The following is a 17,412-nucleotide window of genomic DNA, read 5'->3' on the forward strand; positions in this document are numbered from 1 at the left end:
AGTAAGGGAGTGTCTACTTGATACAGGCAGACGATTTCCAGTCCGGGAGCGTCTCCCAGTACTCCCAGCTACGATCCAGTGTCGGATACTACGAAATATTGCCCTCCGTAGCAAGTGGACAGATTTCGTCTGACTTCGACCGGGCTTTGAATGCAAGACGCGCGGCATTGCATAACTGCGTACCTACTTTCTTCCTGTGCTAATCTCCATATATTCTGTAGATTGCGGATCATCTGCGCTACGTGGTCAAATTACGTACAAAATGAGTGTAACATTTTTAGAACAGTCGCCTTTTAAGGATGGGTTCTTAATTCAACTTTTACTTTGAGATCAATGGTAAAAACAGCGATTTCATACGTTCATTGAAATTTGACTTTTGTATGAAACAGTCGCTTATTAGCGTCACCATTGATCCTAATATTCCCTTTCTGATAATTTGATATTATGTAATTTGACTGTTTTAAAAATAGCCCTATATAAAGTGACTTAATCATACATTGTGTGCATGGGCACGTAACGAAGCGAACTCTTTCTAAAAATTTGGTTGCTGAAGGTCAACTGTGGCGTTTGACACACTACGTTTTTTCTCTAGGATCGTATGGCAGATGCTGAGGCCAGCCATCAGCGTCAAGTTCGGAAGGAAGATGATGTACGTCAACTACCTCCACGAGCTCCAGCAGTACCTGGATCTGGAGAAACTGTGCATCCCGCATCCTGTGCTTGAGTAAGTCAATCTTTTATACCTTTAACGTGATCGTGATTTTTTATTTCAGTTGTTAAAGAAAGACTAAAAATCTACACTTATGCAATGTGCGATTAAGTACACGGGACTCGGATTAAAAACCACCGTGTATATGTATATAGACAACACTAGAATGGTTTACTAAGAGTACATTTGCAACTTTAGTGTAAACATAGAAAATGGAAACTTCCACTTGTTTTTACTTGGCTACTTGAAAATCGATACAATCACACGGGAGCCTCTTTTCCCGTAAGGAAAAACTACGTTCATAATCTTCGTCAGCCGCCTAATTTATGATAGTTTATTTCCCATTTCAAATATAAATTCATGTTTATTTCTATAATCGAAATTGAAACAGAATAAAATCTTCTATTTTTTCTTTAATTCATTTAACTTTTATTTACCTATTTACCAAAAAAAAAAATAAGTACATATGTAGAATTTTTTAAATTAAATATATTGGTTTTACGAATCAAAGTTAACCTTATCAAGGGCATTATGAGTGTTTACTTCGATTATAATGAGAACAATTCGAAGCACTGATATGGCCTCGCTTTTAGAATTCTAGTTGAATTAATTTTACAAATGGGATACACATTATTCATCTGACGGCGAAATTTTGGTACACTTATGAAACGTTTGATATCCATAATTCTATCTCGGGGATTTTAATAAAATGTATTTTATTTATTTTCAAAAGCGAGATGTATTTTATATGGATGCATTAAAATGGAAAAATACCCAACTATAATATTATACAAGGTGTTTACGCCTCCTCATAAGCTGCGTCAAAGAAGCCGTGATTTGTGGGATTGAAATAGGTAATACATAATATATATCCCGCATTCTAGAAAGGTGTACATTCAAAATATTTCATAGCTGTTGTAACTTCAGCGACTGAAGGTTCGTCCCATGTTGCTCCTACATTTTTTCAAAGTTGTCAAAATAAAGTGCCGGTTCCGTGTTTTAGTGTTATGCTCTCTCTTAAAACTTGTTTACTTTTATTTTCACACGTTTTTGTCGCTTTTTCGGGATTTTTGAGTAGATTTTTTTTTCGATAAGGGACTTAGAAATTTTTTGCCGGTACGTCTTTGAACTTGCGCTCGGAAGGAGGCGCGGTATATAGACCGTTATATATCAAGTTGTAGGATGTGAGAGTGCTTGTAATGCCAGCCTAAATGAAACAAATCTTGTGTTTTGACCGCGGTAGTTTCAGTTTAACTTCGACTTGTAATTACGTTTGAACGAAAACGGTCGTGCGAGCTTTCCCGTACGGCGCATCCCCGTCTCGCGGCGGGACCTTGCCGGCCCTGTATCCGGAACCGGAAGTGGATTTTAAAAGCTTGTTAATTTCTTCAGATACGATAGACTGCTGCTTTCGAAGAACCCAAGAGCGTCAGAAGCTGCTAAGATGCTGCGCGAACGGATGAAGAAGCTTGCGGACCAGTTTGGCTCCAAGTCGACGCCGAAGGAAAGCCTGTCGCCGCCTAGCACCCAGCAGTTCGGCGTGTCTTTGCAGTTCATCAAGGAGAACAACACTAACATGGTGGATGCTATTCCTCCAGTGGTACGACAGTGCGTCGAGTTCTTGTCTCAGCCGGACGGTAAGTAGATAAGATGTTTATGGTGAAAATATTTGATTTCCACGAATTCGTGCGTGGACCCCGTTTTACCCCCTTAGAGGTGGATTTTCGTAAAATCCGTCCTTAATGAATGTATTCATTTACTCTATAAGGAATCTGCGTGCCAAATTTCGAGTTTATAGGTGTTATAGTTTTTGAGATTTCGTGATTATTCAGTGAGTGGTATTTAGACTTAGACTTAAACTAATTAATTGCCATTTTGGTTAAAAAATAATACACGCACACTATAATTAATATAATATGATTAACTAGGTATTTTGAACTAAATATTTTTCTTTCTTTCTCCTTTCCTTTCTCAAATGATAATGATTATAATAAGAAGTTAGGTTTAACCGATTCTGAGTAATAGATTTTACTCTAAATATGTAATGCGCGGTGCGACGAATAAATAGGGTGCAGATATTATTTTCATTAAATCTTACGGGTATTTATGTTTAAAATGCCAATTGAAACAAGTACTATTCTCCGAGCGTCAAACTTTTTGTACATACTAAGCCCCTTCGTGTTTAATTTAGTTGGTATATTTTAGGTTTTCGGGCATGTATATCATCATGTTGTAACTAGCGGTTTGTAATTAAGATTATTACGGAATAGTATAGCTGGAAATAGATTGATAATGTGTTTATTTAATGTTTTCCACATTTGACAATTCTTTCCTATTACACAAGGGCATGACACACAATCGTTGCAAGCTTTTATTTATATTGACGGCCGTTTGATGTAGTGGTTCGCGTACCGGACTACTATGTCTAAAGTCCCGGGTTTGATCACCGCACAATGCAAACATTTGTGTGCATGAACATATCTGTTTGCATTGGGTGTTTTCTATGTATGTATTATAAAATCATCAAAAATATACTTTATTTGTTTAGACTAGTTCAATTAAATTAGTTCTTTCAAATCGTCAAATGCCTTACCTATTATAATTTTTTGCCTGCCAAAAAATTCTATAAGAATGTCTTATTTGTTGTCTGGTACCCATAGTACAAGATTTGCTTTTGCTTTATAGCGCAGTGTTCAAGAATACATAACTAAGATAGGAAAATTATACTGCAATTAATATTTCACAATATCTATTGATACAATGAAATCTTTTGTCATGAAGATGCGTTCTAATCTAAATATTAAAAACACCCCTTCCTGGAATGGTAAAGTAGTTCAATTCAATTTAATTTAGAAAAACCATCTTTTTCTAATCGACGTGGGCTTGAGTGGGTCGAGAAACACTTCAAAATGATATGGAACTTTCATGAAACGATAACAAAGAATAAGTAAAATACTGTCTAGAATTGTTGTGGTGCAATTCTATTATCACATTTTTCCGAACTTGATGACTAAATATAATATCTAATCAAGGCAAAGCATTGCATTTGCATGCTACGATCCTTTGTTTTGCTAATCAATTTATCAGGGTTTGTAAGTGAACCTGTGTGTAAATAGTCTGTTTAATACATGAAGAGATGCCATTGACATACATATTATGACATATCATACACATGACAGAGCATACAAATCTGAGGCACATTTGTTGAAGTCTCGCTGGCGTTTGACCTCCCATGCCGTCCACATACCTTGGGCACCGACTTATTTGAGACATAAGCGCTAGCGCTTAGGTCTAGACCTATAGCTAGTTTAGTTTAGTATACAGGGTGTTACTTTGCATTCTTGCCATATTTACAGAGGTGACTATATTACTGATACTGATCACAAATCCGTTAAAAAATAATGCCCAAAAAAAATTTTTTTTGATCTTGAGTATTTTATTTTATCGACAATCTGTTAAACACATCACTAATTATCGTAACGCATGCACATCACTTGTTGGCGATGGCGATGAAGACTTTTTTACTTTTTATTGTATTTTTAAATATCTATTGCAATCTATTGTCTTTAAAATGTCTTTTTGACACTTGTAAAAAACTGAGAAATCCATCAATCACAAATCACGTTATAAATTATACAAAAATGTCTGAAGAGTATTCAAACAACGAATAATTTAATCAAAATGGTGCCTGGAGTGTCTGCAAGACGTCTTAGACGAAATGCTTGATGATGACGTACCCTAAGCGTTACACCAAATGCTCTACTAGCAGCAGGATGGTGCTCCCCCACAATAAGGACGTCAAGTGCGCGAATAATACGTTTGGTGAACAGTGGATTGGACGAGTGGTCCAGTAGCTTGACCACCACGATCCTCGGACCTGACACCAATAGATTTTTGGCGTGACTTGAAACGACTGGTATGCGCAGAAGAGATAAACAGTGTAAACGAGTTACATGAAAGGATTGTTTTAGTGAAACTGTGAGACAAAACGTTTATGTGTTGCGAAAACTAAAGCGGAAAACCTACGCTTCGCCGTGCTAGACTGTGCCTTCATCAGAACGGAGGACACTTTGAACACTTGCTTCGCAGTACGTAAACTTTGTAAGTAGGAACTTATAAATAAATAATTAATTGTGAATAAGGTGATTTCATTTCATACTTAATTTATTAATTTGTAAAAATAGGGTACAATGTTAAAATTAATTAAAACCCTAATAATTATTACGTATTTTTGACGGTCCTAAGCCCGTAAAGTAGAAACTGAGAGTAGAAAGGAAAATCTGAAATCAACTGAAGAGTATTTTAAAATAATTATTATGACTGGATAAAAAGGCTGGTACCCAGAGCCATAAAACAACAGATTATTAAGAACTAGGCCACGCCCACTAGGTTTATTCCACTTGCACCTGTAGAACGTGCGAGACAAAATTGGTTTATTCCGATTTGTACTGAAAAACCAAATTTACTAAAATCTTAGTGTACTTTCTTTATAGGAGTCTCTTGTTTATCTTAAATATTAGGTATTGTTCCCTACTTTTATCTTTGTGAATATGGCAAGAATGCAAAGTAACACGGTGTATAATTAGTTTATTGCTTTTACTATACACTACAAACATACTCTTTGTTGCACATTACACATAACTTGGCAATCATAAGAATACAAAAGTTGTAAAGGTACAACATGGGCGATCCTAACATATGAGATTTTTTTTTAGACGATCTAAAGATATAATAGTAATGTTTTTTATTTTATTTATTGAATGAACCACAAACAAGTTTACAATAAACTTAAACTAAAACTTATATGAAAAAAGAAACTTAACAATTTTAAACTCAACAAATTGTGTTGGTATTAATAAATTATGAACTAGCTGGTTATAAATTCAAGTTGGTGAATAATAGATTGCTAAGTTTGATTTGTGACATCTCACATAGTTTTCCCGACATTAGGGTTATATTTCTGCGAAATTTTAATCGGAAACAATATTGGTCCTATGGTTTCTCTAATACGAACAAGATTTCAGATCAACAGTGTTCATTATATCGACATGTACCGACAATATACAGTGTGAGTCACGTTAAAGTGTACATATGAAAATAGATGAAACTAGACCTATTTTTATCGATAAAAAAGAGGTCAAAAAATTTCTGAGATTTTTTTTTAATTTTTTATAGAATTTTTTTTCTTCCAATTGCTTATTGTAAAGAAAACGTTATAACTTTTAAATTAAGCGGTATATCCTGATAAAATAAAAACAGTAATAATGCTAAATAACAGGCGATACTAAAAAAAATACATAAAATACCCAGAAAATGCCAACAAATAATATAAAATGATACTTTTTGAAAAAAATCTGCTTAAAAATTCGTATTTTTTTGGTTGTTTGATAAATTTCTCCAAAAAATGTCCCTATAACAGGTGGTTTTTATTACTTTTTATTATTCTCTATCGTATTACTTTTGTAAAACCAAAAATCGCATGTCTCTATCCCTATCACAACGTTTGCAATGATCGTTTGAACTAAGCCTCTCCGGGCGCGCCATTCAACGCTTCGTTAACAACGAAACTGAAAGTGACTCTAGATTTGTAATTTTGATAAAGACAAGTTAGATTTCAAATAAAAACAAAAGATTTCGAAGTAAAATAAGCATTTTAGTTAAAATTAAAATTGTCTCTACCTGTAGCGGAGAAAAATGTGGTGGCAGGCCTTTGTTCAAACGATCATAGCAAATGTTGTGATAGGGATAGAGATATGCGATTGTTGGTTTTACAAAAGTAATACGATAGAGAATAATAAAAAGTAATAAAAACCATCTGTTATAGGGGCATTTTTTGGAGAAATTTATCAAATAACCAAAAATATACGAATTTTTAAGCAGATTTTTTAAAAAAAATATCATTTTTTATTATTTGTTGGCATTTTTTGTGTATTTTATGTATTTTTTTAGTATTGCCTGTTATTAGGCATTATTACTGTTTTTATTTTATCAGGATATACCGCTTAGTTTAAAAGTTATTACGTTTTCTTTACAATCAGTAATTGGAAGAAAAAAAATTCTATAAAAAATTTAAAAAAAATCTCAAAATTTTTTTTATCTCTTTTTTGTCGATAAAATTAGGTCTAGTTTCATCTATTTTCATATGTACACTTTAACGTGACTCACACTGTATTATGGCGCAATAATTAGCGATTGGTTTTAAGCCTTTTGGTGTGGGTAGTATGAATCATCTTAAATTTGTTAATAATGTTAATCTTTTTCCCTCTTCTGCCCTTTTGATAATCCTTCTTAAGTTCTTTATTTTAGGAAAATGAATCATAATCTTCTCAAGGCGTTATAAGACTGGTTATTACAAGATAAGTTCTGATACAATGGAATGTTTTGGGGTGGGACCAAAGGGATATTTTTTAGTGGGGGCCCGCGACACTCGCCCTGCCGCAGGGGGGTGGGGGAGGAGGGGGGGTGGGGAGGAGGGTGGGGGGGGGGGGGTTGTGGGGTGGACAATGGAAAACTTTAAGATTTGATTTGAGTGTGGGGATAAGCACTTAAAACTAATGTCGACATTTTTCAACGATAACATAGCACAATCTAGTAGTTCTCTGTCAGTTTACAACTCTATTGGTTGTCGACATCAACAGTTATTCTTGTTGATGACTAAAGATAAGATCTCTATGTCACCTTATGTAGTTTGTCATAGGTGATGCTTTGCAATAAAAATGTATACTTCGACTATGATGTCGACCGCATATTAACTGGTAAACTCCCTCATCTTAATTAACCGTTCTTGTTTGATTCCAGCGCTGGAGACCGAGGGTATATTCCGCCGTTCAGCCAACATATCAGTGATAAAGGAGCTGCAGAGGTCTTGCAACCGCGGCGAGCCGATATCATTCCGGAACGACCCTCATAACGCTGCCGTGCTGCTCAAGACATTCCTCAGGGATCTGGAGGAGCCACTCATGACGTTTGACCTGTACGACGAGATTCTCAAGTTTCAGAGTGAGTCATTACTAAATTACGATTAAAGGCCAGACAATAACGTGCATCGATAATGCCTCGATAAGATGATTATGATAGTGCGCATTCTAGTTAGACGTGTAACATTACTAGTATTTAAGAAAAAATAAAATATCTGAATAAAGTATAAAATGGAATGGAATGGTGTGTTGATCTGTACTTTGTCTTTTTAAGAATCTGTCCTTATGCGAATCTGTCGTTTTGAGAATCTGTCCTTATGCGAACGAAGATTAATGATGATGAGTTAAGAACTTAAGATATAGATAATATGATCAAAATGTAATAACGAAATAGCCCCTTCATTTATTATTTATCCATTATTCTTCGAAATTTGACTTGACTTGATAAGTGACGTCACTTCATAATTTCCATGCAACGTAATTGTGACAGCTTATCAAAGGATTTCAGTTGATTGCTGCGAAGCATTCCATGGTGCATCCATAATTAATGATAGCTGTTACTCATTAAAATAACTTAACCCTTAAGGTTAAAGTTACTCATTCAACTTTTAAACCTTGCCTTCTGGCTTTTGAGTTGTGACAGCTGATGATTGTTTTTTCTAACAGTCATTTTCATTACAGCCTGGTCTCTCCGGGACAAGCCCCGTCGGGTGAAGATACTAATTCTGGAGCGCTTGCCCCTGGATAACTACAAACTTCTGAAGTTCATCATACAATTTCTGTGGAAGGTAATATATTAAAATTATACCCCGCAGGCTGCAGACTTTTAGTCGGCCGATAGACTGATCAACAGCCCGACCCAACTATAGGCCAACTAAAAGTCGGTGGTCTACGCCGCGTCTTTCCATTCTATACATAGCCAGAACGCAAGGGTGTGAAACTAATCGAGTATACAGGGTGGAAACGATAAGTGATCTCACTCGATTATTTCTAAACTATACAAGATATCAATAAACTAGTTACTGATCCTGAAAGTGCTTCATGAGCTCTATCAAACGGTATTAATAATAGGTTACAGAATAAGCTGTATCTATCCGAAAATTCAATGTTTCCAGCTTTCATACATTTGGTAAAGTCACATTATTTTAAAAACTACACATGATATCGTAAAACTGATTACTGATTCTAAAAGTGCTTCACAAGCTCTATCCAATGGTATCAATAATAGGTTACAGAATAAACTGGATCTATCCAAAAATTCAATGTTTCTTTCTTCCATACATTTAGTACTACCACAGTCATGACACTCATCTCTTGACAATATTATAGCAAGTAAAGCCTAAAACCAATGTTTTCCATGAATAATTTAAAATAAAAATACAATTTACGAGTTTATTTTAAGTGTTTATTATTAAATAAAAAATATTACACTTCTAATATTGTGTGGCTGGCATACATTTAGTATGGAAGCTGGAAACATTGAATTTTCAGATAGATCCAGTTTATTCTGTACCCTATTATTGGTACCGTTTGAAAGAGCTCATGAAGTACTTTCAGGATCAGTTACCAGTTTTTCAATATCTTGTATAGTTTAGAAATAATCGAGTGAGATCACTTAACGTTTCCACCCTGTAGTTTGGATGTGACTTTTTTTACTAAGCTCCTCCAAACTATACACGACCAGTACGCATACGCTGCGTACTGCTCGCGTATACTTTGTAGTGACTAAGGTCAATTATCTTACTCCAAAATATACATCGTCAGTACGCATACGGACTAATCATGTATGTATTGTAATAAGTTCGCGATTACAATGTATACGCGAGTACTTAGTTGCATGCTCGTCATTTTGACTTATTTACCTCTCTTTCTATTGCATATTAATTCATAACTGCGTGTCTACTTTAAACATTGAATCAATTTCGACACGTGCCATTGTTTTGATAAAGAGCTTTTTGGTGTTTCATATTCTGCCATAGAAAAGATATTTGTTTTGGGGCTGAATAACTCTGAAATTAAGAATTATGTATGTGAAAATGATTTTTGTTCTTGAGATAAAAGCTTATAAATAAAAATGAATATCCCTGGACATTTTACACTGCGCTTCTAGTCCCAAACTAAGCAAAGCTTGTACTATAGGTACTAGATAACGGATATAAACATACTTAAATACTTTTTTTGTAAATACATACTTATTATACATAGAAGACACCCAGTCCAATACAAACAAATATCAAAATATGTTCATGCACACAAATTAATGTTTGTACTGTGCGGGAATCGAACCCGCTACCTCCGGAACAGTTATCCGTTTCGAACCACTACACCGAACGGTCGACAATTTTAGTTAATAATGCACGTTTAACTTTCTTCATTCACTCTCACTAATAAATAATTGTTATTTAATTTGAAATCTACCTAATCAATTTAATTTCAGAAACCACTTACATTAGTGTTATAAATCTAGATTTATTATAATAATATGTAGATTCAGTAAAATAATAATATTTTAAGTAAAAATTATTGAATTTAAAAATGGCATCACCGTACGTGATCTACATAGGTAGTTCTTATTTCTAATCTCGAGGACAAAGCACGAGCATAATATCTAATAAATGTAATAATTTTAAATATAATTACATATTTTATTAAATCAAATAAACTAAACACACTCTAGTCAACTGTAAGTGGTGTAGTATAGTTTGGAGCGAAGACGGAATCCATCCACGACACAAACTATACACGATCAGTACGCAAAATTCGTGTATAGTTTGTAGTGACCGACTTACAAAGAGACACTCCAAAATATACACGAGCAGTTTCCTATGGGTGCGTTCTGGCCATGTATAGAACGGAAAGACGCGTCTACGCCTAGACTTGCCGTTTATTCGGCTTTGACACAAGAATGATTTTCGTAATGGCTAAGCCAATCACTTTATAAATATCAGCAAATAGAGGAATTCCTTAATATATTTTAACAACTACACTAGTTTTGTTTTGATAACTATCATACATATTAAATTTCGTATCATAGAGGGCTATCGTTTTAGCGCTCACCAGTTAGCGCCACTGTAGAGTGTAGAGTAAGGTCCTGTCACTTGCTAGTAGCGAAGACAGTGGCACCAACTGGTGAGCGCTAAAGTGGTAGGAGGACTATTGCATTTGCACTCATCAAGATGGCGCCACTGTAGAGTAAGGTCCTGTCAATCGCCAACTGTTAAGTATAAAAACGATAGCCCTCATTAATGACTGTCGGCCATATTGTGTATGCTAATGACGCCTGGAGATATGCCTAGAACTTAGTGTTGTATTTTTATTTATTCTTTATTTAGGAAATAAATAATTACGAAATAACAGCTGCTCCGTGAAGAGTTTTAAGAAAAGATAAAAATATTTCAGGTGCGATTGGTTAAATGCTAGCCTTGTTCTGCCTGAAATAAATGTATTGAGATGTGTTATTCTCGCAGGTGCAAGACAGGAGCTGCCTGAACAAGATGACCAGCAGCAACTTGGCCGTCGTGTTCGGGCCCAACTTGGCTTGGCCACCCAACGGACAGATGTCGCTGCAGGCCATCGCACCCATCAACGCGTTCACAGACTTCCTCCTGGAGAACCAAGAATCAATATTCATCATCTAAATTGATTCATCCGCCTCTCAATCATTCCGTAACCACATGAAATCTCAATGGATTTTGTTTTTAAGAACATTTTATTATACATATTTCTTTTTTAAACTTTACTCACTCGTATCAATGTTGAACGAATGAATTTAATTTTACCTGCCACTATGATTCTCGCCGATGAATTTTACAATATTATTCATTGTTAATAAACGGCTATTCTGAAATTTTACAACGAATATTTTAAAATTATGTGGCTAGTTCTAGAAATCAAGGAATTTTACCGTGCTTTGATCGTTGATTTTGATTTCCAACGAATAACATGTTTATGTTTATGCATTTCTTTTCCGTGTCAAACATCATCTTAAATAATTATTATCGCTTACATTCAGCCTACTGCCGTCCATTGAATAAATCAAAGTGACAATCAAGGAAATCGTCGTTAACACAATATATTTCAGAACCAAATCAACCAAGCAATTACGTCATCTAAAGTCATTTTCAAACCGTGCTGAAGTAACAGAAAACTAAATGCTACCGCGAAGTAAATTTTCTTATGATTACTGTAACAGTCCACTGTCCAATATATTATTTTGATAACAGAACTAGCCTTTTGTAAGATCGTATTCGGCACACTATACGACTACTCGTTATATTTGTATAAGACTACGTAGGTGTATAATAAACTTTTTGTACTTTCATATCATCGACGTAATAATACATATGGAAGACCTATTGCAGATATTAAAGAAATATACAATAAAGATCAAATATTGATTAAATAGTAACATGATTCCTTATTATTCCCATTGTTACATAGAATTTCCATTGTATGTTAATTATTTATTGTTAAAACATCATTCCATGCAACAATATGTAATTTAATTTACTCCATTTTCAATATTAAAATATCTGTTGTGACAGTAGACATACTTATTTCAATGTTACAAACGATAAGAATCAGTAGTATGTCTGTATCTATTTTTATTTCGATTAGTAATTATATAAAAGTTGAATCTTAAAATAAACATGTAATAGAACGTTGAGATTCTTTGAGTTAGTGTTTTCAACACTTGGGTTCTTATTATGAATCGAAATCTAAATCTTGATTCGTATTTATTTAAATATCGTTCATAATACGAACCTTAAATACTTTATAAATCATAAATGTTACTTTGTATGATTGGGTATTTTATTAGGGATAGTAGAGATTTATACCAAAAATAACAAACATAGGGTATATAGAATAGTAATGTTTAATTTTTAGTTTAATGATTATTTTATTCTTTTTACAATATTGTAGTTAAAGCCATATTTCAAATACATTCAAATGTTTGTCACGCGATAATTTGGCTTATTCCCGCTCTCCTATCATAAATTGACTGCTATCATTCCGTGTTTTTGTGAGTTTTCTTGATACTGATGCAAAATTTGAAGGATCTTCATCTTTGGAAGAAATGCTGAAATTACCTTGTAATGGAATTATTGGGAATAACCGTTTTCGCAAGATGAATACAAGATTATACCCGCCGATAGCGTTATTGGTCCTTTATGCAGATGACAAAAGGTCGGTTACTCGTTCCCCTTCTGACCCATTCAATAGCATGTGCGGCAGTCAAGTATAGGGCCGTAAAGGTGCGGTGATACAGTGTCTGTCTATACACTTATTTATTATACACCTTAAATACCGTTACAAATGACGATATTTATTAACTTCTTCCCGGCCTTGATTTAACTGTCAAGGACAAAAACTGTTATTAATCCTGTTTCTCAAGAATCGAGTTGTTTTAGAGATTTCTCTTATGGATCGATAACTACTAACTTGAAATCTGCTAGTTAATTTAATGTCACCAAGTTGTTGGTTTGTAATGGTTTGAAATATTTTCGTCTTCCTTCTCTTGACCTTAACAAAATTATTCAATGTTTATAGGTAATTATTCTTTATACTACATATTGTGTACTTTATCTAGGAATAGAACATTAAGGTCCCTCATTATTTGGATATCTAATTGTTTTTGTATAAAATGAGAGCATGCATGGGATTTTCAATAAGTTAACTAAATTTGTACGAAATGAGAGTGCCATTTATTCATTCTGATACTTCCAAGGTCACAATAATAATAAATAATTGTAATAAAACAATAATTTTATAGTTTAGGTAAAAATCACATATTGTAAGATGTTTTAATAATTGTCTATATTAATCGAATTAGTTTAAGCACTCGGTAAATGGAAGCACAATGGTTTGAACGAACATGCAATGATTGTATTATACTTGTAAAAGCATTCATCAGTGACCATTGGGGCGCACGACGCTTTTATGTTACTTTAAGGCCTTTATGTTTGACACACTTTTGATTTCTTCAACAATCAACTCTTCCTGAGATCTCCCCCTTATATCATTGCCGCCCGGTTTTGGACTTCTCGTTATAGTGTGCCTCAATTGTCGCTATTCCGTTTTATACACTACTTATTGTATTGACTCTTTATGGTACGTAATTGTACCCTAATTATAATCCAAATTATTAATAAATATTTCACGATTTAAACAGACGTGGTCAGCGTTAGCTAATCCTTAGTTAAATAAAATTATTATCACAGTGAAGAGTTCGGCTATTAAACTTAAAACAAATCTATCGCATACATACATATTACAAAAAATATCGTTGTTCTTATAGGACTTATGTTCATTGTTATTACAGTATTTACAGATAATGTTTTAGTACTAGTTATAAAGGATTTTGTCAATTGTGGCCATTAGCCGACCGTTAATCTCAGCAATCGGCCTAAAACCAAAATCTGTTTTCTTAAATCTTGTTGCATCCGAATTTTGTGGGGAAAGTTTACGTATGTTGCGTTAGTACAAAATATTCTTTCAAACACAGTTCAAAATAGTAAATAAGTTTCATAATGCACTTTATTATCTACGAATTTGTTTTTTCAATCATTCCAGAATGATGTATTATTTTATATCTATCATAAGTTTAACCTGAAGAATTTCTTATTTTCCGCCACTGAGGACTGTATATTACTAACATTTTAATCTATGGTTGCCGTTTTACCAGATCACGTACTACCTTACATATATTATAATGAAACTAACCAAAACACGGCTACTATGACAAGCTCGCTAAGTTTTATTTCTTCACTTTACTTGTGCGTGATGTTATTTGGTGTAAACAAAAGATCTGGTAACAATGAAGAATAATATTATATTTTATGTTTAAAAAGTATATTATTATGTAAGTTTAATATATTATTATAAAGAAATCTTAGGTCAGTTCAGTTATTATTGATGAAAGCTTTATAAAAGCGTTTCAGAAATTATAAGTGTTTTTTGTATTTTTAGAATATAATAATTAAATTGTTTAAATCTTTCATATACGATCTGTTAACTGAAATGTAATAATATCAATAAAACCTGATTCAAAGAATTCGTTGCTTTTTATTAGGTACTTAGGTACAGTCAGCGAGAAATAGTTCGTGACACCGAAAGTAGCCAAAAACTTCGCAACACTTACTTATTCTGTGTCAACACGTCTTTGTTACATTAAAGTTGTGTTTTAAGGTGTGTTGGGATAAGTTCGGACGTTTTTTGCTAATGTTGACACGTTCGTTTCAGCCAAATGACGTCCACTGCTGGACAAACGCCTCCCCCAAGGTTTTCCATAATGAATAGTCCTGCGCTGCCCGCATCCAGGCTCTTCCCGCGACCTTTACCAGATCGTCGGTCCACCTAGTAGGAGGCCTGCCCACGCTACGTCTTCCAGCCCGTGGTCGCCACTCGAGAACTTTCCTGCCCCAACGGCCATCGTCTCTACAAGCTATGTGCCCCGCCCACTGCCACTTGATTTTAGCAATCTGCGAGCTACATATTAGGTATGTTAGGTACAAAGGAGTTTAAAACCATGTTTTTCAAACTTTGGTTTAAAATCAAAAGTAAATAAGACTTCTTGGGAATAAACAATCAGTATGGGCATGTATTTAAGTGCGCACATTACGCCGATTCGATTTGGCCGATTCTTAATACAAATTAAAATCGGGCCCAACTATCGGCCAACTAAAAATCGGTGGTCTGCGCATAGTCTTACTGAGATTAAGTCACGGGAAAGTTCGGATCCACAGATATAGATATATCTATATCTGTGTTCGGATCTGACAAAAACAGCTATAATTTCCACCTTTTTAAATTCCGTTCTCCACCGCGCGTTTCGACTTGGAACTGATGTCGAATACTCAATTCTGGTACACAACGAAATTCAGGCGAACCTGAATGTGTTATCAGATAAAAGAAATATCCACTACTTTAGCGGAGCCGACAGCCGACAGGCTTCCGACGCATGCTCGCGCATCCGTCCGGATTGAAATGTCAGATAACTCTAAGAACTGTTGATAAAATACTTCTTTTTTACGGCCGTGTAAGTGCGCTCCGACGCACCCCGGTCAATGGGCATCGTACCAAGTTAATATTCCGCTAGGTAGTTAAGTAAGTATAAAATCCAACTTTAACTGGCCAACTTGGGAAGTGTAAGTGAAACCCCTTTGCTTCCCTGGTATAGCCTGACCAGGAACATAAAAACCCTGGCATAGAGGCGCGTCAATTGCATTTGATAGTGCAACACTGAGTACAGTCGTACCTGTGTTAAATTAATAGGCTAACTTTATGTATCAGGATTTAGGATTACGGGCTAATTTGATATTTTCATAAATTAACGAAAAAATATTATTATAGGTAATCTGGTTTAAATAAATTAAATGAAACCATCAATCAAGCTAGTAGGATTTATTTTATTATTCATCAATAATCAAATTCAGAACTTGAATATTCAACTGCAATGTCTGCTCATGAACGCTTCAAACTCGGTACTTCTTTCCCAATTCCATAAAATTCAACACTTAGAAAGTGACAAAAAAAATTAAAATAGGTAAGTAGTTGAAACAAACCACAGCTAATTTTCATAGTGGACTGTACTATACGATAAACATGTCAGTCAATTTGACAACCTTTGTCGGAAACATTATTCAATGAAAATATTGTCCGAACCCTTAGTATTTCTCTTCGACAAATACTTTAACACATTGTGAACCACTTTTCTTTCATGACTATAAAAAGATTTTAGCAATTTAATTCACAAAATCAATTGCGCACATTTAAAATAAAGTTTGTTTACACTTTGACAGCAATAGACTGACATGCAAGGTGACATGTCAATGAAGTTTTCAGTTACTGTTGCCATTAAAAGAAATTAGTACCATTAGTTTTCCGCAACATGGCGAGGGTTTTTATGTTCCTGGTCAGACACCTAGAACACGCCTAGAAGGCCGTGTCAAGGCCGTGTGATCCTGCAGTGAAGACCACAACGCAAGTACTTATTAAACATAGTGGAGGGAGACCATAGAGATAACTAGCGCCTAGTGTAAACAATCTACAATAATTCTACAGTTTGAAAATCTATACGTAAGATACGTCATAGGACTCATAGGGTAGGTAAGGTAAGGCATTCTTTATTCGACCCTATATACCTACCATCTGGAGTCTGAATTTACCACAGATTCTGTGGATTTTACCGTTATGATACAGTAAGTAGTCCCATGAAGTAAAATGGACAATTTCGTTTAAAAATTACTAATTCATATGTTTTTAGAGGTTTGCGGATTTGATTTAAGGAATAAAGCAGCCCTATCAAGAAGTTAGGTTCAATCAGTTCTTCTAGAGCCGCAAACTACAGACTGATAGGTAGTTTGGTTGTATGGAAATCGGCGTAATGTGTTCTCATACTTGATCACTGTAATTTCGTTGTTGTGTTTGGTGTAGGATTAATTAGAAATTACAGAATTCTGAAAAAAAACTTCCGTATTAGGTATCTTCATAGGTGACCCGAGCCCACCCCATGAAATCTTAGAAATAGTAAATCTACATACTTTATTAACCCTAAGACCCTAATTGCACCCCATTCTCGCTGCTTCAGAGCGAGGGTCCAGGGCACCCCCTGAAAATGATTATGTTTAATTTTATTTCAACGACCTTTCCCCTATTCAATGCGGAGCTGAAACAATCAACAAGCCTGTCAGTAGCTGGGTCATCCGGTAGGTTAGACGACCATGACCATGCCGACATCGCAGCCACTCCGCTAGGACAGGCAGAAGTGCCTGCACAGCGCGACGA

General features: G+C 34.8%; 1 protein-coding gene across 1 annotated transcript in view; it reads left to right on the plus strand.

Annotated features, from left to right (window-relative positions):
- The window catches only part of LOC135086557 (rho GTPase-activating protein 1-like), a 35,619-nt gene extending 20,939 nt beyond the window's left edge, over nt 1-14,680 (plus strand). Inside the window, exons 6-10 of the mRNA XM_063981306.1 lie at nt 593-724; nt 2,102-2,346; nt 7,508-7,708; nt 8,308-8,414; nt 11,094-14,680. Of these exons, the coding sequence (XP_063837376.1) occupies nt 593-724; nt 2,102-2,346; nt 7,508-7,708; nt 8,308-8,414; nt 11,094-11,264 (856 nt within the window). The 3' untranslated portion in view covers nt 11,265-14,680. The remainder of the gene's footprint in view (nt 1-592; nt 725-2,101; nt 2,347-7,507; nt 7,709-8,307; nt 8,415-11,093) is intronic.
- The last annotated feature ends 2,732 nt before the right edge of the window (nt 14,681-17,412 follow it).

The sequence above is a fragment of the Ostrinia nubilalis genome, chromosome Z, assembly GCF_963855985.1.
Source record: "Ostrinia nubilalis chromosome Z, ilOstNubi1.1, whole genome shotgun sequence".
Lineage (NCBI taxonomy): Eukaryota > Metazoa > Arthropoda > Insecta > Lepidoptera > Crambidae > Ostrinia > Ostrinia nubilalis.